We start from the raw sequence: 21,083 nt of genomic DNA on the forward strand, positions 1-21,083 counted from the left end.
TCGAAACATGGAGAAAATCGCCTTTAAACTTGTCCAAATGCAACGCATGAAGTCCTCAATTGTGCTGCATTCACTCACAAAAATACATTGAATCATGACAAAATGTCTTCATGGAACATGATCTTTATTTAACATCCTAATGATTTTTGGCATAAAAGAAAAAATGATCATTTTAACCCATATAATCTATTGTTTGCTATTGCCACATATGGTTTTGTGATCCAGGGTCACATATTTTGTAAAATGTTTTACTGGCCTTTCCATACAATGAAAGATAACAAAAGTAACTGAAACAGAATCACTTCCGTGATCCATAGAAGAAAGTAAGACATACAAGATTGGAATAACATTAAATTTTCACTTTCTGGGTGAACAATCCCATTAAATTAAGGATTTGTGCTGAGCTTTTGAGAACTGAGGAGTGAGTTTTTTAGATGAGGAGTGTGTTTTGTATATTTGTTCATTTTTGAATTAAGAATAGCCATCATATAAATGTAATTACACAACATACAAAAAAACCCTACAGGATCATTCAATTTTTTTTTTTTTTTTTTTTTTTGTCTATTGTATTATTTCATTTCTCGCGAGTGTTGAAACTAAGACATTTATAGCCCTTGCCATCATCCTCTCTTATCGCAAATATTCCAGAACTTTAGCACTGGAATGGTTTGTTCAAGGTCACAATAACCTCACTGGCCACCCACAGTATGAGAGAGGATGTCTAAAAAGTATGGGAGATTTTTAAGTCAAACGGACTTTTACGGTAGGCCAACATTTAAAAATCCTTCACTGGAAAACCACACTAAAGTAAAGTGCAGCAGGCTACACAAACTGAGGCACAGTTAGGAGCGAGTTTCACTCTGTCCAAGTCCTGCCTGTCCTTATCTTTGCACCTGCAATAATGTTTAAGCTCTGAGACAGAGAGCTGTTGATCTGCTGGGGTTTTTTTTAGGCAGTAATGTTTGTGAGCGGTGGGAGTGTGTGGCAGTTACAGCAGCTGCGCTACACGGCACCCTGAACTCAAACCTCAAATGGGCTGAGTGAGGAAGTCCACAAAGAAGAGGAATCTGTTATGAAGATATGGCTCATGTATCAAGGCCAGGGGTTCAATGCCGCAAGTCAAGGGAACAGTGGACAGCGAGAAAGCCAATCATGGAAAAGCCAGAGAGCAGACACTGCAACCATTATAGATTTAAATTCATTTCTTAAAATCTAGTTTTAAAAAGGTAATGCCTGTGCTGAATGTGCAACTCTATTCGATTCCACATTTTAATGATGACCAATTTCTACATAAGACACATGATTTTATAATAAATCACAATAATGGCTAATTCTGTGCACATTAAGAACACTACAAATAGGCCAGGCTTCCCCAATATTATGAAGCTGCAGACTCGGAACCTGCATCTGCAGTCCCCCAACCAGAGTCCCATTCAAGGGTCTGTGACTTCAACTGATCACTGGATGGCGCTGTAATCCACCAAAAGCAAGAAGCAGGTCACAAAAACACCAACAAACGTTGTATACTTGCATACTCTCTCAGTTGCTCAATTCACATATAGCGCCTAAAACGCGTAGAAAACGCACCGTGTTCTCCTTTTTCCAAAGCGCTAGGGCGGTTGCGCTCCAGTTGGTTCTTGTCACGTGACCTACGTTACGCTTGCGGCATTCTGAAAAGTTAAGATGTTTTGTTTCTCGATGCGGCGTGGACGCGCTTGGAAAAAACGAGCGCGTCGCTTCCATTATGAACATGAGCGCGCAAAAGACGTGATAGGTGAGCAGGGCCTAATTATACCAAAATGAACAGTTTACTGCGTAGAATTAATAACGCATCCCACAATACACGACCTTTCAGTTCTAGTGTGATTTATGTTTCTGAAATTATATCCACCGTGATTAACACCTTTTTCTTCACTCGATGTTTTTGGACTGCCAATATGAAGGCATTTTTACACACAATCGGGATGAATAAAGCAATTTCTTTAAAACTGGATACTCGCTGAACAAAACGTGCAATTTCATTAGGTTATTTGACAACAATGTTGCATTGTTTGGGAATTATCCCTAACTATTACTATATATATATATATATATATATATATATATATATATATATATATATATATATATATATATATATATATATATATATATATATATATATATATATATATATGAAGAGTTCAGATGCAAAAGCCTCTAAATGCCATTTGAAATTTTCTTCTTTAATGATGATTTTTGTCAAACTTGTATATTTAAGTTCAGTAATTTCACTTAAATAACAATTAATAGGTAATTATCATTGCCATTTAAGTGAAATCACTGAACTTAAATATACAAGTTTGATCATCAAAATTATCATTCTAGAAGAAAATTTCAAATGGCACTTAAGAGGCTTTTGCATCTGTACTCTTCATATATATATAGACCATTTCACAAGATGTAAACAACACTGGTCCAGAAGCACTTCCTGTTTCAGTTTTTTTAACACTACATAAAAGCTGGGATAAAATACAACCAACAGAACATTTAAAACTGAATCAAAAAGTTAAACGAACATCTTTAAGATGTTTTCTTTACATGTGAAATAAAGAAAACAGTTACAAACTGAAACAGGAAGTGTTTCTGGACCAGTGTTGTTTACATCTTGTGAAATGGTCTATATATATATAAATCAGATCACTGTTTCCGCAGTATTGATAGTTTTCCGTAATGAACATAAGATATAAGGCCGATGTTTGGAATTAATTAATAATCATTTATGATACAGGGAAGACCACACCAGATATAACGTTAGCTAATGACACAGAAGAAAGATGTCGTTGGAATTACTTTTAGATTATAATTATTTACAATAAAGGCCCTTTTACAACAAAAAGTGGAAGCCTGTACAACACTCTTGAAATAAAAATTATAAAAATGACACAAATGTGGATATAAAGTTATTTTTGCTTACCTGGTTGAATTGGCTTTATGCATAGCTGCACTACTTCCTGAACTTAAGCCAAACTTGATTAATTCAGGTGTGTTTAATTATTGTTGCTGTGACTACTGAGGTCAGACGCACCTGGATTAATCAATTTGTCTAATAATGGCAGACAGGAAACAAGGTTCAGGAAGTAGTGCAGCTGTGCATAAAGCCAATTGGATCATCAAAGGTTAGCAGCAAAAACATGGGTTAATAAAAGTGAGATTAAATAGCCTACTAAATAAAGTATATTTGTATTATTTATATGCATTTATTCCTGGTTTTCATAATAGTCGCAGTTTGCAATTTAATTCATTTTTTGTAGAATGCTGAATCTGTTTTTGTGCAAGAGAGATAAACAGGTGTCAGTTAATAAATGGGAGTGGCAAGAAGCAGAACTTGATTTCACCAAAGTACAACATCTTACTGGATGAGCATCTGAACAGCACAAATTTACAGTTTATGTCAAGTTTAAGCTTTTGGATCAGAAAATTTCAAATATGAACTGAACCCCACAAAGCTCCCATACTTGTCTTCATTGTCAAAGATCACAAACAACAAACAAAAAATCAGTAAAAGAAAAAAACTCTTTTATTCTTTAATACCATATATAATGCAACAATTGCATATCTTTGGCAAAAATAAACTTTATAAACCTTTTATTAACAGAGATTAGCTTACAAAATCAAAAATCAAGTTCAGACTGCCACAAACATGGCAGACGAACATGACAAAATCGATGGGAAGTGGCAACTCAGTTAGTGGCAACCCATATCTTAATATAATAATAATTGATATTAATAACAATAACAATAATAATTAATAGGCAGCTGTTTTCAGAATTGGCCTCAAATTCTAAAACTACTGTTCGGTCCCCCTCCCTGCATTAATACTTCCATTCTTTAGTAGCACTATATACAGCTGGGAGGGGATGAATTGGCAGCCATGGTTAAAGTGACAGGGAAAGAGCTTCACAAGGATAGGCAGTTTTATAATAATCAACTCAAACAAGATGTTCTGGTTTCCCAGTCTAAGAGGGCAAGTGGCAGTTATAGTTCACAATTTCACATGCTTGGGTATATAAAAATCCTAATGTAGCCTCAAACAAACACTTAAAAATCCAATCATAAACAAACAACCTAAAGGTCCAGGACCACAGGGTACACACAGCCAGGCGAGTTTTGTGAGCAGCAACTTTGGCGATCTCAAAGGGGGGAAAAAAAAGTAGTACGGCCGGGAGTCCAGAGTATCACAGTTCTCATTTCACATCCGGTTGGATATCCTATCACCTTTAACTCTTTAAATATAATGTCCACTCTCCCCAGCTTCAGTTCCAGTGATCCTTTCTCCCATTATCAGCACCATCCGTGAGCCGCAATGATGGGAGAATGTCCGTCTCAGCTTGCAGATGTGTTTATTGTGCAGTTCACATTGTGTCTGGTTTCCTCTCATGCCCTGGGAACTCTCTGGAGGTCTCAAAAGCAGCAGTGGAAAGAGGCGGTCCACACAGCACCCCCTACTGGAGGCTTTGTCAAACATTTTGAACCAAAAAAAAGATGATAAAGGCCCGATTCAGGTAGAGCTGTCGCTCCTGCCAGCAAAAAGTCAAGGAGAGTGTTATATTAGAGGTAAAGAGGTTCTTGTTTTGATTGGCCGCTGTTTAGTACGCTCCAAAAGCACGCAGTACGAGCATGGGCAATGATTTAATCAAGTCAGTGAGTGCACGTGGAATAGCACAACACCTGATTATACAGATCGCTAGCTTCTGAGAAACACTGAGGCTGATGGGCATGCAAGAAAAAGTGGTTTCTTTCAAGCAGTTCTCCAGTCATAGGGGTCAGGATGGGGATGCAAAACTGATCCAATCAGGATGCACGGGAGGAGTCACATGGTTTTGACATCATAACTGCGGCAGCAAAAGGCTCCCAGGGGCATGCTGTCACCACCACACGATATATAAACCAGCAGTACAAAAATAAAATAACTACAGGTATTTAGGTCGACTAATTATTGCATTTCTTCTTTGTATCATGTTTATATTATGATCCAAAATCAATGGCACTTTCAAAAATCTTTTCCCCCGCTATGGTGAGGCATGAGAAGTCTCGGGAGCTTAAAAATCCATGCATTCGTTTTCCGTATAAATAAGTTTGTTGATTTAGAGGTGGAAGCATGCAAATCTTGAAGCTTTTTGACAGTGTCTCTCTCTCTCTCTCTCTCTCTCTCTCTCTTTTTTTTTTTAAATGATTAACATCTTCAAACCCTCTTAGTTATTAACTAGCTGATGTGGGCTGTTAATTCAAATCGGATTCTTTTCTGTACATAAAACGTGTCAGTATGGCTTTTCTCTCCTGTGTTTGTATTGCCATGTTTGATAAGTGGACCGGGATGTCATCCCAGTTAAAAAGACCAAAGGAAAGAAAACACCCCAAGAACTACAAACAAGAAGGAAGATACACCAAACCAGAAGAGAGAGGTTGGGCAGGCCACAAGATGGAGTTGAGCGTTGGGAATTGGGTTCATTTTCTACTGAGTTTCCTGCTCTTGCGTCTCGAGGCGACTAAACTGGTGCGAATACCGGCCAGGTGTAGAAGCGAGCCGGCCGCCTCCTTGAGCTCCTCGTCCACGTCAGACCGAGAATCTCTCCTGCTCCTCTTCCCTAAAAGCTGGCCCTGCAGCGGGTTGCGTGGCCATCGAGCCCGGCCTTCTCTCTCCTGATCATGGTACAAACTCAGACTGAAGTTGACTGGCTGTGAAAGAGGCATCTGGCGAGGGCAAGGCGGGACAGGGGTGCTGCTGTAGTTGTGATCCTGCTTTGGATCTCGACTCACAACCACCAAGTCCCTTCGGGAGAGATCTATGGGTCCTTCTTGGTCTGGGTCTGAGAAATCATAATCAGAGTGACAACTGATGATTAGACAGTATAAATGTAAGATCAAGATTACTGTAAGATCAAATTGAATTATTTTGATGGCAAAGCTGAATTTTCAGCTACTCCAATCTTCTGAGTCTGAAATCCTAGATTCAAATGTGCAGATTTGGTGCTCAAGAAACATTTTAATATAATAATAAAAAAAGTTGTGCTGCATTTGTTTCAGGATTATTTAATAATTTGTAACATAAATGGATTGTTCTAACACTAATTTTTGATTGGATGATCCTCATTTGAAACCAATAACATAACAGCCAATATACATTACACACACATTCATGATTGCTGTGATTATATGAACAGTTAAATATATGCATGTCTTGATTAAAATAAACCAGATGTAAAACATGAATAAAAAGAAGCAGAGGATGAAAAAATGATGGTGGTCTCTTACATGAGTTCTGCTCAGAGGCAGACTTTAACAGCATCATGGCAGTGGCAGCATCAAAATCACATTCTGTAAAGAGAAAGAAATCTTTGATGCACACAAATATTGACTATGTGATGTGTATGTGTGTGTGTTTAAATGAATGAGTCACTTCTACCCAGGAGCGAAACAGTCTCTTTCTAATTTCAAAGTACCAGTGCATTGGTTGTCAAGGTTACCAAATACAGGAAAGAGATGGCATCTATGAGCACGGTGAAGACTTCAAGTACAGGGTGAGCGGAACGAAAAGAGCTGAGATGGGTGATGGGCTTCAATGTCTGATGATATGTCAGATAATGGTGTGTAAAATGTGACCAGGTCATGGATTTTCTGAACAGACGTGATGAAGTCTACTAACCTTTTAGGGCACAGCCCTGCTCTGAAGTGAATAGGTGATGAGGAGGAGACGAGGCACTGCAGAGTAAAGAGAAAGAGTGAGAAGATTAAACATACCTGTTGGATATTCTCTACACCTTTTTAGTAATGGTAATACAATACAACCATGTGTGTGTGTGTGTGTGTGTGTATATATATATATATAGGGGCTGTCAGTTAAACGCGTTATTAACGGCGTAAACGCAAACCTATTTTAACGGCGTCAATTTATTTATCGCGCGATTTAACAGTGTTTTTGGCCTAGTGAACTTTGTAGTTTTTTTCACATGCTTTTGCAACAGGACATGGCATGCACGGCGCTGCGCTACGAAAACCTTTCATTTCACGTTTTGCTTCGTCGACCAAAGCACAAGCGGATCTAGCTAGACCAAAAACAAAACAATGCACGCCGCACACAATGCACGCTGTTTGGGCTTGCGAGCCGGCCAAATAATAGGTTAACGTTGCGTTTTGAGTGGATGACAAGCGCGTGATCCCGAAAATGGATGCCAATACGATTCTGAATGGAAATTTTACTTTTAAAAAGTTGCCATATGGTTCCATTGACAAGACCAAAGTGATCTGTGTGTTTTGTCGTTGCAAATGGCAGTGGCAAATGGCTTTGGTTTCATGTTTGATTTGATTACATTCACGTTTAAGTTGAGATTTACAATAAATATTTCAACTGGTGCTGTGTAAAGGGAATATTGCTGTTAAAAAGCACCTTATTTGATTAAATTTTGTTTATAGCAGTATTATTTGAGGTTAGAGTATTTTAACATATTTTTCCAAACCTTTTGTGGAGGAAAAACTACATGATGGAAAGTTTATATTGATTTGTTTTAAGATGCTAGGCTGGGTAATTGATTTATAAAGCAAATGAATGTGAACCATATTTAAAATAAACATTAAATTACATTATGTGAAAATGAATGGCAACAAAATACACTTAACTTAAAAGCTAGTTTTGCTTTATTTTTCCTACCTAAGATATAAGTTATTTAAAAATGTATTTTAAAATGGGTGTTAAACGGAGTTTCAAATCTAACCACCAATATAGACACACCTGTAAGTCTGTGACTGCAGCTGAATAGACATTTGGTAAAAAAAAAAAAAAAAAAAAAGTTGTGGTCAAAACCAAACATGATGGACATGAGCGGAGCAACATGACAGATAAAAACTAACTCAAAAAAAAAAAAAAAAAAACCCTGTCCACACTGGAAGTGCTTGTCTGTGACAGTTTGCAGAGTAGTGAAATCGTAGTAGGCCTAAGTACTATACAAGCATTGTTGATAAATGTCAGAATATCAATGGCCAGTGTTGATACCTAGGAGGGGAGGCAGGAGGGGTGCAGAAGGCATGTGCATTTGGGAAGTGCTGCTTCTTCAGGGCTTGCATCAGCATGGGCCGGAACTCGGGGTGAACGCACCACAGAGAGCCTTTCCCATTGGTCTAGAAGGAACAGAGAGGGGAGGAGTCAGAAACGCAAGAATGATTTCAGTATGGTGGTGTGAGGAAACGGCTCAGGTTAAATGACAACAGGACCATCTGTCTGATCCTACACTATACATTCATGAACACATCATGAATGCAAAATGATCATTTTAAATCATCATGAAACTATAATGACCATATGGGAAGGATGTGGAATGGTGTCGTCTACTGTGTTTGCATGGGGGGGTTTGTGTGTTGAATAAAGGACTTATCACCCTGTGTCTGAGGTGTGGTCCTGCAGGGGGAATATGACCTTGACTCACTTCACCAGCCGTGTTCATAAACAGGAAAGAGGAAACATTGCCATGGCAACAGACACCAGACTGAGACATATGAAACCCACAGATTCACACACAATGTCACACGTTAATGAAACATGCTGTCCTCACCGTTCCATAAATCATTTCGCCATCTATGGTTCACATAGAAGAAATGAAAACATCTGCCTCACTTCATTTAACTGGCTGTGTGCCCTGCTTTGAACACAGAGGTTTTCAAACGCCCTAAACCAATATCCCTCTTGACAAGCCTGTTAGCACACTGCAGTCAGCCCTGCACTACTTTATACACTGACCCAGTTAGTTAAACGTCTGAGCGAGTTCTCTGCAGCAATGTTGTGTGAACCAGTCTTGAGAAAAAGATGTTATTCTAATTCATTACAAGGCTCTCTGGAATACTTGATTGTGAATAGTCAGTTGCAGCATACTGAGGTCAATGAGGCCACTCTGCAGATTTCATGTCTCTTACAGCATATTGCGATCATGCATATTAAAAATAATTTCAACCCTCATAAATATTTTAAGTATGGCTGTCGATTCAACGTGTTAATTTAATTACTTGGGTATGGAAAAAGAACACGATTAAAATAATTTAAGATATTTAACCTACCCACCCTGCCTTAGAACTACACAGGTCATCTTTCATGTGGTTGATTGGTGACGAACATAAAGTAGTGTAGTAGAAGTAGTAATTTCTCAGACAAATTTAATGTATGATTAATTCGATAAAATAAATCAGCATTATGTAATTAATTAGATTTGATATTTGCTTGACTGCCCTAATTTTAAGCCCATTTATTTAATAATTTTGGAAATAATGTGCAGTAAGACAATCATTATTGCTAAATAAACCCCTTTCGTAATAGGGAATGGGATGCACCAATATCAAAATTCTGGCATATACGGGCAAGATTAAAATTATTTAATGCCATGGCCGATAATCAATAAATTGCTAATATTTAAATATTATACTATTTTGTCTAAAATTCAAAATTAAAAACACTAAAACTAAAATTATTAATTTCATTATTAATTTCAAATATTTAATTTCACACTCACCTGTATGTTTTAAAATTTGCAAAAGCCAACATTTAACAAAAAGATAAATTACTCTAAATTTCTTGAGTTCTTACCTTTCCTATGCTTCTCTCTACTTTACGGAAGCACTTATTGAGGGACAGGTTGTGGCGCACTGAGTTCTTCCAGCCAGTAGGGGCACTAGAGAAATATGGAAAATGCTTGAGGATCCAACCGTAGATGTCCTTTACTGGGAGAGATTTGCTGGGTGACTGCTCAATAGCCATGTATATCAGTAAGGAGAAAGAGAAGGGAGGCTTTGACTTGTAAGGATCTCTTTCACTTCCCGCAGAGACCGAGGAGGCAGACGAGGCGGTGTTACTGTGTGGCGATCCACCGCCACCCTCAATGTCAAACAACGGGCTGTTGATGGGTTGTGCCTCAGGTCCACCGAGTGTGAAGTTCTGCAGCAAGTTCTCATGAAGCCAGTTCAGGTTGGTTAGCTCGTCATCTTCAGACTCGCCTGCTACCACACTCAATGCTCCAGTGCGAACAATCTGGTCCAGACTGGTAGCCATGGGACTGGAAGCACTCTCTGCTTCAGGGAGAGTTCCAGCTCCACACACGCCCTGCGCTCCAGGAGATTCGGCTTTCTTATCTGGAGACATCCCTATAATCGGACCCATCAAACCAGGAGGGTCTATGGAAGTGAAGGGCATTGGAGAGAACAGAAAGAGGGCACTGATTACTACAACAGTCAAAAAAAAAAAAAAAATCACAAATAATTATTATTATTATTATTATTATTATTTTACCAAAACACAATTTTCATTTAAGCAAAACCAAAAATGAAGTTTCAGTAATTCAATTTGGAAAGCATTGAGTGATTCTTTGCAGTGAGTCTGTATGTTGTTTGATTAACAATAAAAACAGAGGCAGCAGGAGGAATATTAGGCTGCTGTCACTTTAAGATAAAATACACGGATCTAACATACTGATCATACTGTTACACATGCGTTTTCTCTTTTTAAATTCTGTTTAAATTCATCTTTACTAAGATATAGGTGAGTGTGTTGAGTGCAATGCTTGTGTGTGTAAGAGAAGAGATTCTAGAATATGACCACAACTGATGAATATACTAGCATAACAGAATTATGTAATATATATTGGGTAAAGTTTTACATTTATAAATTCAAAATGTGAAAAGTACAAGCCATCTTGATTTTTTTTTCCACTTTCCGCTAAAACATTGTGATCTCATTGTCATCTTCGCTTGCACCTTTTCTCTTGAGGGAATTAAGAGGCCCTTTAGGACAAAGTTAAGGGCCTCTTAGGCATCTACTCAAGTGTCTGAGAGAGCCATGACCCTCATCTTCAAGACGATACCACACCAGAACAACTACAGAGTGTACACTAGGGTTCTTAGAGGAGATTCATGATTAGAGGGTTCTTAGACAGCCACTGAAGACGTGCAGGTCTGTTATCAGCCCCATATAATAAGACAAAGAAAAGGATGAAGAGGATAAGTGATATCCAGTTCCAACCTGTGGCTGGCATGGTGGCCCCACACAGACTGAAGAAACAAGAGAAAAACTCACAAATACCAATCAGAAATCTACCTGCCACAGACTAAGCAAATGGCTTTAATGGACATCCATGGAAAGCACACAGGATATTATTTATAAATAAATCATCAGCTCAAGTAAAAGAGGGCTGAGTGCCTGGGGGAGTAAATGTTTCTCTGCCCACTATTATACCCACTGCCATGGAAACCATACAGCACATCAATAAATAAATAATCATATAAAGTGCTGCTCTGAATCACTCTCTCTCCCACTCTGGAGAATAGAGTGGAGGGCACAGGGAGGGGGTTCCACTTCCTCTTTCAGACCGTTTAAAACACCAGACAAATAAACATCATCATTTTCACATGAGTACTGTAATAAAAGGTGCTAAGGTGCTTTCACCGGCAGGGGCTTTTAAATAGCTAATTTGAAAGCAAAACTAAAAATGGTGAGCGAGTTCATTCGCTTATAATTCTTAATGAAAAACACAAGAACAAAACAGTACAATGACAAAATCGCTTAAAGCTGCAGTCTGTAGTTTTTCCTCTTTGTCGCCATCTCTGTTCGAAATCCGCAATTGCAGATATTTCAGGAATCATCAACTTTACGTGGGTTGTGCCTCAGCACAGCGCAGATGGATCCAATGTTCTGAGGAGAATGTGCAGCTGTCAGTCACCTCGCCGGTGTGTGGATACTGTCATTTAGAATCAAAGAATATACTTTTTGGAAGTACATCCTGTGATATACTGTGTGTCGCTTATCATATCACGTCAAACCGTGCAAATTATACTTTGTTCTCAAATTGTTAATATTAACAACATCAGCACTGCGTGACTATATTTAATGGCCTTCAGATATTATTGTTTTCGCATGGGGCCCAGTTGCAGTCTCTTTTTTACTGTAGTCATTCCGAAGTCTTTTACAATTTACAACTGGTGAATCTCCAGTGGTCACTGGTGATTGTCGTTTGAGCCTTTCTGGATCCGCCATCAAATTGATAAGTTTAATTATATCAAGTGCTGTGAGAAAAGGCTATAAATCTCCACCTCCAACATCCTCACACGCAATATAGCCTACTAGCCGAGACTCCTTCTTTATGTGTACAGATGTGACGTAATGACGCAAAAACATGCTTGAATTTCCTGTGGAAATCCACCAATACCACTGGAATTAAAAACATTATTCCAAGCTTACAGGTTTGAATCGAGCTAAGGCAAGCAGGTAGTTTTGAACACTGGCTGGTTATGTACTTGTGATTTTTAACCCAAAAAGCTTTTAATAGGCACTTTTACATTTCACTTTGACACCAAATATTCCGCCATCATCTTGTCAGTCAGCTCCTCACTCTCGTGGTAAAATGAAATTTGACTTCTGATGCTGATCTGTGCTGCAACTCTCATTCAGCTTATGATTTATTAAGCAGGCACGTTCCTTTTTTAATTGTAGTGTCTGTAGTGTAGGATTGTGCAGCCCTAATGCATAGATCTAATTTTAGATTTGATTTTAAACTTGAATTTTTATTATAATGCTTTAATGAAGGGGGTGAATTTAAAGTATAAACATAAACCATGTTAGTATTTTACTCTAGCCTGGTGAAGACTGAGTAACTTTCAATGCTCAGCCTTTCATTTTAATCTCTCACCGCGTGTCTTTTGCATCAATAAAATGTGATCGATTTATGCAAGTTGAGACATAAGAATCCAAAAAAGTAATTATCAGCTGGTTCCGATCAGTGGACGATTTGAAAAATATCATGTGCTGTTGCATTCTCAATATTTAGTGATTTAGGCCATGTCCACACGGACACAGGTATTTTTTTCCTAATTATCGGTATCGGCCTTTATTACGGCCGATAAATTAATATATATATTTTTAAATGCGGGTGCGATGATTCATGTAAGGGTGGTGCAGCCAATAAAGCCCATAAAAGCTGTCACAAAGAACTGGCAAACGTAATGATTGAGAATACATCAAATATAGCCATTTTAATTGTTTATTGATAAACAAGTGTTTTCAGTCAGTGTCGCTGCAAAGTTGACAACGCTGACTTGTGATCTTCAGTGAACGCGCCAGAGAGAAATGCACATTTCATACGGATTACAACAGAGAGTCTGTTTTTCGTTTTGAATTGTTCTGTTTAAAAGTAGATATTTCAATATAGATATATTTCTCAGGTCTATACACTGAGTTTCGGTTAATTTATGAAACGAGTTGCAGTTCACACGCACAACCATCAAAATGGTAGTGTACTATAATATACATAATATTGCTACTGTATTATAATATACACATTAATAATATCGGCCAATATATCAGTATATGGCTTGTTTTAACGGTATCGGCCCCCAATAATCCATATCGGTCAGGCTCTAATTTTTACTTTTTTTGTGACTTTGTTTACGAGGTTCGGCTGTTCGTCCGCACGGAAATGCGGTGTCAGGAAACTGAAACCAAACATTTTTTGAAAACCCCTGTCGGGGTGAGGATTTTCAGAAACAGTGTTGTCGTGTAGACAGAGAAACCGGGGTTTTTGCCTTGCGACGTCAGGGTACATGAGCCCACGCTGCACCGTTATCCACTAACTGGAACCTGTAATAACTTTTTGTTAGGCTTCTGATTGGCCAACGTGGCTTTACGGTTAGGGTTATATTGTCGCCTGCTGGTGTGGCATGCTCTTGACAGCACTTGATAGCGTGTTTATGCATTTTCATGTGGACGGGATTCTTTTTTTTTTAAACGCAGGAGGAAAAACTCCGGTTATAAAAATACCCGTGTCCATGTGGACAAGGCCTTAGCCTCAGAAATGTAGATTTGCTTTTACAAGCATGAATTGTTAATTTTCACATGCCATTTTATTTTCCAGTACCATTCTCTTTGGATGTCTTTCTTCATGGTCACTCAAGGGCAGGGACGACAGCAGTATGTCCTTCAAAGCACATTTAGTAGACTCTGCTTTCCTTTCTGCCCCAGGAGGAGACTTTATCTCTGCTCTTATGGTGGCACTCATTAGCAAGACAAATCTAACTCCCTTCAACAAACTCATCAGCCCATTACCAACCCCCCATCCACACATACAGACAATGCTAATGGTGACACTAAACCACGGTTAACAACATCAAACAGAAATACGCCCAAACAAACCCACTATGCGTAAACTTTGGTCAATGGGAGGGACAGCTGAGAAATACTTATACCATTTTAATTCTAGGAATTAAATCTGGGAAAGCTATGCCATTTATTTAATGTCACTGATAATTATCCAGAATAGTTTATGTACACACACTAATGTTAAAGTCGCAATGAAACAAATGTAAAGACAGAGAATGAAATTATCTAAGGGATTTTACAAAGAACAACCTGTTTTTTCTTTTTATCCCCACTATCAAAATTCCATCAGTTAGAAGGAGGATTTATTCAGTATTGAACCGCTGATGTTTGCAGAACAGAGTACGGGGATGAGCATGTGCATCTGTAATAAAACAGTTGGAGATGGAGATCAAGGGGTCTTCTACGTGTTTAAGCATGCTTAAACAGCCCGTTTCAATTGGACGTCTCTGCTGAACACCAAGCGGAGAGCTGTTCTGTCTCGATTCCTGTAGCGGTTGGTATTGGTCTGTCAAGTATCAGTCCGGACTCAAGGGCTCACAGCGTATCTCTGTCACTGTGTGAGAGCTGATCTAAAAGCTCAGCAGGAAGGTCACCTAACACTATTAGAAAACTGTTGGAGAATAACTACTTTTTTATTTTTCTCTGTATAATCCAGAATTCAGGTATTTTCCTTGATTCCGAGGAGACATCTGACAGAGACTAATGGATTTACTTCCAGTCACAATAGGCTCTAAGAAACTAAAAAAATCATACAGTACAAAGACCCTGTTGTTTTTAGTTAGTTAGTTCAGGGCTAGTTTTCTCCACAACTCTGAATCACATTTAAAAGCTAAAGCTTCTTAAACATTCATATGCTGCAAGGATTCTAGAAGCTTGAAAGCTGTAATCCACAGCTGTAAAGACACCACATGAACAATGCTTTAGTTTGTTTTATTAAATTTCAAAACTTGTGTCAGAATTGTTTTGATTTTCCATTAAATAATGTAATTAAAATTAATTTAAACAAATCGTATTTACATACAAACAAATGAGTTCATTATTTCAGAAATTATTCCTATTTGTTAGCTTCTAAACAACTTAACTTTTTTAAAACATGTACTTAATATTCCATAACAAATTCACTGTAATTCATCTGTAAAGCCTCTAATTTATTTCTAATAGATGCAGAGATTTATAAACAAGTCCATTTGGCGTTAAATTGTCTGTCCCCATTCAGGCTATCAACATTTTGGTGCTTTTATCACAAAATGTTCTTGCTAAATGGAAAGCACGCAGTTTGAACTAAGCACCAAAGAATCACAGTTTTTGCACATTCACAAATACTACAAGAAAATCATGACTTGAATTTTGTGAATTAGTCTGTGCAATTAAATGCTAAGTTTTACACACCACTGCACACAAGCGGTGGGGCAAGGAAGGATGAAATATGATTCATACAAGCCATGTTAAAACATATCTGTCTATCACACTGCATGACTCTAGAGGTTATTTTTTTACGCTAATAACTAGAATTTAAATTTTGGTTAAATGGTCGAAATACGGTCTGTGGTGAACACAAGCTCAAGACACTTTCAAATTTTATTCTATATGAATTTTATTCTATTTTATTTTAGATATATATCTACATAAAATACGTCAGAATTACACTACCAGATTTTTTGAAGCAGTTATGTGTTAAAGTAACAAGTGGCTAAATGGGACAACAGAGGCTGTCGAGAGATTAAACGCCATCAGTTAAAACTATTTTAACTTCAACTTTCTGGGGAAATGTTTTTAAATAAGTTAAAAGGGTTGATTAACTGAGAAATCAAATTTTCGTTGAGCTTTTGACATCTAAGAGGTCATCATATTATAAGAATATCCTGTAAGTTTCAGAACTGAAAATGTCCTTGTCAGCCCAATATAGACGAATCCGACGAGCGTTCTGTGTAGGCTGCCATCTTGTGGCGACGCCATTACTGAGCTGTTACACAGGCATATAGACATATGCACCGGTATGTAAACAAACCTCGGTGATAACGCGAACTCACCCTCGATGACAGCTACAGCCAGGCAGAATGACTTGTTGGTTTGATCTGTGACTGCAGTGGCCTCCAGTTACAGATGAAGGTACAAACGATCTTACAGATTAACGTTATTTATGAAAATAGCTTGGCAAGCTAGCTAGGCTAACGTTTGCTAACGAGGAAACTATAAAAAGATCTGTCCATTTGGCAACAATAAATAAATAAATGAATGAAATCAAATAAACAAATTCATGTTTTTCATTTGTGTCCATTATTTATGTCATTTTCATATTGCAACAGGCAAGGGTAAGGTAACGTTACAGCTAGAAAGTATACATAATATCGACCAATTAGTGTTTTTAAACCATGGAAAGAGGTCAATATAACAGCAGGTAAACAATTATGTCACATAACGTTACATTTAGCTCAGGAAAGCCATTTAATGACCATAGCATGTTAATTGAATAGAAAAAATAGCAAGAGAAGAGATTTTGCTGATCACTATATGACATATTTATTATATTTTTTTTACTTATGTCATTAAATAATTGTTATTATACGCGAATGTCCACGTCTTGTACTCGCCCAGGAAATCTGTAAACCGTACGGCACCAGACAGGGGCAGTCCACCCGGGGTATTCACAGTGTTTTCTCTTCAAAATCGAAATTTTACTGCCACCATTGAAACAATTTATAACGGAAACTGTTTACCCACTCGACATTATAGGGATAACGTTGTAACGTTAGTGACAGTCGTAAATCGCGAGCTGTTTATTCCAGTGGACGCAAGTTGCAACTAAAACAATAGGAGGCAATGGCGCAACGCTACCCAGCAACAGCTCAGTAATGGCGCCCCGCTTACTTCCGGTAGTTTCGCCGGATTCGTCTATAAGATTTATTGACACCAGCCTCAGCAAACGACACGTTTTTCAAAGTGGGGAACTATGAGGTCAAAGAGGATAAAACACCAGCCCCGCAGAAGAAGAAGATCAACACCTACACGACTGGTTTAGCCCAGCCCACCAATTAGCGCATTACATACATAGCTAAATACACTGGATTTCTGCAATACACTGGGCAGAGTTCCGTCTTTTGCATTCAGTCAATATTACATTATTATAAAAATATTATTACTTTTTTTAAATCGATTTTCGCATCTAAGAATCATTTTTTTTTCCTCCACCCCTACTCTATTACCTAATTGCCATAGACCAATGGCAGTTTGAAGCTGTTCACCAGCCGAAGATAGCTTTTCTTCATTTTAGACTGACTTTGTTCTGAATTATGTCATACAAGTTTATTGTTCGATTTTGCTTGAAGCAGATCTTAAACTTCAGCAGGGTTTCCATTTCTTATTTTTGTTCCATGGTGGTGGCATACAAACCTTCACCCATACAAGCTTCCACACATCTTCACAGCATGCTATCTGGACTTCGTCCCATGTCATTGTCACACCCTACAGTCTCAATTAAACACACCCTGTTTATTCACACAAGAGTGACCAACACAATGGAGGCTATTGTGATCACAATGACACAGGCTATGGTACTGGGGGCAAGCTCTTCTCATCAAGGCACTGCCTGACATTAGCATCACTGTCAATGGACAGAGGGGCCCTAACTGGCTGCCGGCTGCTCGACGGACTTAAATCCTTCAGAAAGGAGACGAAGAACTAAACGACGAGTGTGACAGACCAAGTCTAAGAACCCAAGATTGAGTTGGGGGTTGGAGTGGGCGTGAGGCGTGAGGTGTGACACGGTCCAGGCAAATGCAGGGGGGAAAAAAGCACACATTTGCAACTGAAATCCAGAGCAGTCGCCTATATTTGATTACCACGCCCCGGTGTCACCATGTAGCCATGGCAACCACCGCGTTATAGCCTCCTGGGGATGCGAGTTGCGCCTTCTGGTCTAACGTTGAGGGCATTGAGGAACAAAAAGAGGCCAACAGCAGACAAGAAATATGTGCAGCTGGAGGTATAATGAGAAGATGGAAGGAGGAGGGGTCAGCAAACAAAGGCATTGTCGTTACAGGCCGCATAAAAGCTTGGACATAAGTTTGATTTGCTTTTCAATTGAGTTTGGAAAAGCTAATGAGTTTTACTACTAAAACAATTATAAAGCATGTTCGATAATCTTTGGAGGAAAGCAACTGGATGTTCATTTAAATGTTTTGCAACTCAACCAGGAAGAGATGACAAATATAAATTTGTGGTTTAACTTACAAGACAAACACTGTTGTTGTTTTTATACCCCTCTTGCAAAGAGAATGAAACATCTACTGAAATGCATGTGTTTCTGCCTATTGTTTTAAACACTTTATTGTCATGCACTCAAACTCATCAAAAGGAAAGTGGTTTCATTTTGTTTTGTCTGAAAGATTCAGCTAGGTTTGGATGTTTGTACACACACACACACTTTTTTGTATTCTTTCTTTATAAAGACACTCAAACCTGGTTGAACCTTGCACCAAAAAAAAAAACAAAAAAAAAAACAATGATTTAAACTTGTACACTCTGCATTTTTGGGACAGCAACACGCATACAGCCAAGAGCCAGATCTTATCTATCATTGTGAGAGTCATAATGAGAATAATTAATTTCCCGTTTAATGCCAGGAGAGAAGCAATAAGCAAGGGATCATTTGCTGTGTCCTACAAAAGCCCTCCAGAGAAAACAGCACTGCACAGACACTATTGCCATTCTCTACATTAGCGCAGGATTCGGTACTAATGAAGTCTCTTAAGGCAATTGTGCCCTTTCTGATACAGCCAGCCATGCATCTGAATTCTGTACACTGTGGATACAGCTAATGTGGTCATACTGCAAATAAAAGCCAATACATGACAACCCTGTTAACAACACAGACACCCTTTTCACTGCCTACGCAACATGACCTGAATGAGTCTATAGTCTAAAGTGCAAAAGTAGACAGCAGAACTAAATAATGTGCTCATGTGACACGAAGCTAGAGTTGTGTACTCGTCTCTCCAGCTCTTCCCTAAGCAAGCACAGCTATGCGTTCACTAGTAGTCTCTGACCACGTGTCTATGTCACTCAGGCGTTATCTGCCGCCGGAAATAATGAGTGCACGTCTGCGTCAGAACATCGCATTTCATCAACAAGTCACGAGCAAAACTATCAGTCCTTTGCTTTCGATCTTAACGAAAGCTTACAGTACAACCAACACATGTAATAAGGAAAACAAAACAAGAAAATAACAACCCCCCCATCTCACTTCTCGTGTTACATAGTTGCCCTAGATTCTCACTACTCGCCACAAACTGAATATGTATTTGTAACCTTCAACTGTAACCTTTAGCATTACTCTGTTGTTACAGGCGACAATCAGGATAGTTCGATTAGCGTTCTATTCGAATGATCCCTCTGATATTTGAGCATTCAAATAAATTTAAAAGGCGCGTTCACGACAATCGTTTTGAATTGTAATTTTATCTTAACAAATATTTTATGACTGCATATCTGTCGTGCGTTCTGAAACTTCCGCAGATAATGTCACAAGAATGCTGGCCAGTCTTCTTTAGAATGAGGATCTTCAGTTAGCGTCAAGCTAATGCGTGGAGCTCCGCGGAGAGCTTCCGAACACCAAGCGAAATTAAACAGCGTCCTGTGATAGATATACTTATTGTTTTCGAGTATTCATCCAGGAAAAGTATACGAAAATTACTGGTATTTGGTTGGTTTAATGTCTCGTGTCAGCTCGACGGCAAGCGCATGAATTTCACTCAACTAAGTTAGCTAGCAAGATCACATGGTCTAAAATGTTTCTAAAATAATTTTGGGAATAGAACTGACGAGTCTATATTTAAACACGAAAGGTGAACGAATGAATAATTAATTCGTTCAACGACAAAAAAAAATCAACGTTAACACCGACATAAGGGAGGTCAATGGCTTGTTATTGGCTAGATTTTTGTTTTTCACGAGACACGTTTCATACTTGTCATCTGATTTAAAACGCGATGACATGTACGATTCCCCTTTAAATAAACAGCATTAGTAACCCATTACAAAGCGTTTACTTACATTCGTGCATTCTACTGTCGCGTCCGACGACAAAAGCTGCCGTGCTTTCATGCAGTAGCCTTTCGCTCGCGCTGTGTCAAAAGATCAGCAGCTGCTTCCTCCATCCACGCAGCAGCGCGGAGATCACGCCGCACGGCAACGCTTCCGTACCCCCCCTGCCGTCACCAAGGCAACAGGGCCACTTCAGCCAATCACACCCCCTCCTCTCCGATATCCCCCTGACAACTGCCGCATCGCAGTAGCATTTTTTTAGCAAACCTAAGCAATTGCGTTCAGCACGCGCTCCGCGTTGCACCACGTTATTCATTCGAGGTTTGTGAAGAAAACAAAACTCGGTGTTTTTTTTTTTTTTAAACGGTGTCGCTAACCAGTCGGTGTAGATGCAGACATGTTTAAAGTCACATTCTCATTGAGAATATGCTTTATATTTTAAGGCTGTAGTAACTTAGATGGCGTTTGACCTGACCAACCAGCTTACGTTGGAAACGAGGTCAGATGCTGTTGCGTCATTTCGCGGGGGAGACCTGGAGGCTCGTCGTCCAATCGCAGGCTACTGCACGATGTGAAGTAACGTTAGAGAAGTGCTTAACAAAACTTACCAGGCAAACTTATGTAAGTGTTGTGCTCCAGAAAAATGTATCTCTTTGGAAACTCAGGACTATGACCATAAGAGTTTTATTGTAAGTTAGCCTACTTTGATATCCTCTGGTAAATATTAACCCTTCCTGTCTGAAATTATGTTAGAGAGACAAAAATGTCTGCAGCCATAACCAGTCAACATTTTGATATTGTAATAGTTATTTCTATTGTGCAATGTATCAGTTCTGACTGACAGTTTTAATACCAAATGATATCTAAGTTTTGCTGA

General features: G+C 38.7%; 1 protein-coding gene across 2 annotated transcripts; it reads right to left on the bottom strand.

Annotated features, from left to right (window-relative positions):
* Positions 1–3,537: 3,537 nt before the first annotated feature.
* On the bottom strand, positions 3,538–20,501 carry foxn2b (forkhead box N2b). 2 transcript variants are annotated; one of them, XM_039661436.2, is made up of 6 exons: positions 20,216–20,479; positions 9,608–10,191; positions 8,030–8,154; positions 6,686–6,741; positions 6,295–6,357; positions 3,538–5,849 (listed from the first exon to the last, which is right to left on the bottom strand). In XM_039661436.2, exons 1-6 carry the CDS (start codon positions 20,223–20,225, stop codon positions 5,488–5,490), a joined length of 1,200 nt encoding a protein of 399 aa, XP_039517370.1. In that variant the 5' UTR covers positions 20,226–20,479; the 3' UTR covers positions 3,538–5,487. The 2 variants fall into 2 exon arrangements, with proteins under 2 accessions (XP_039517370.1, XP_039517371.1); XM_039661437.2 differs by lacking the exon at positions 6,295–6,357 and having other exon boundaries at positions 20,216–20,501.
* Positions 20,502–21,083: the final 582 nt, after the last annotated feature.

This window comes from Pimephales promelas, chromosome 17, assembly GCF_988280905.1.
Source record: "Pimephales promelas chromosome 17, fPimPro1.hap1.1, whole genome shotgun sequence".
Taxonomy (NCBI): Eukaryota; Metazoa; Chordata; class Actinopteri; order Cypriniformes; family Leuciscidae; genus Pimephales; species Pimephales promelas.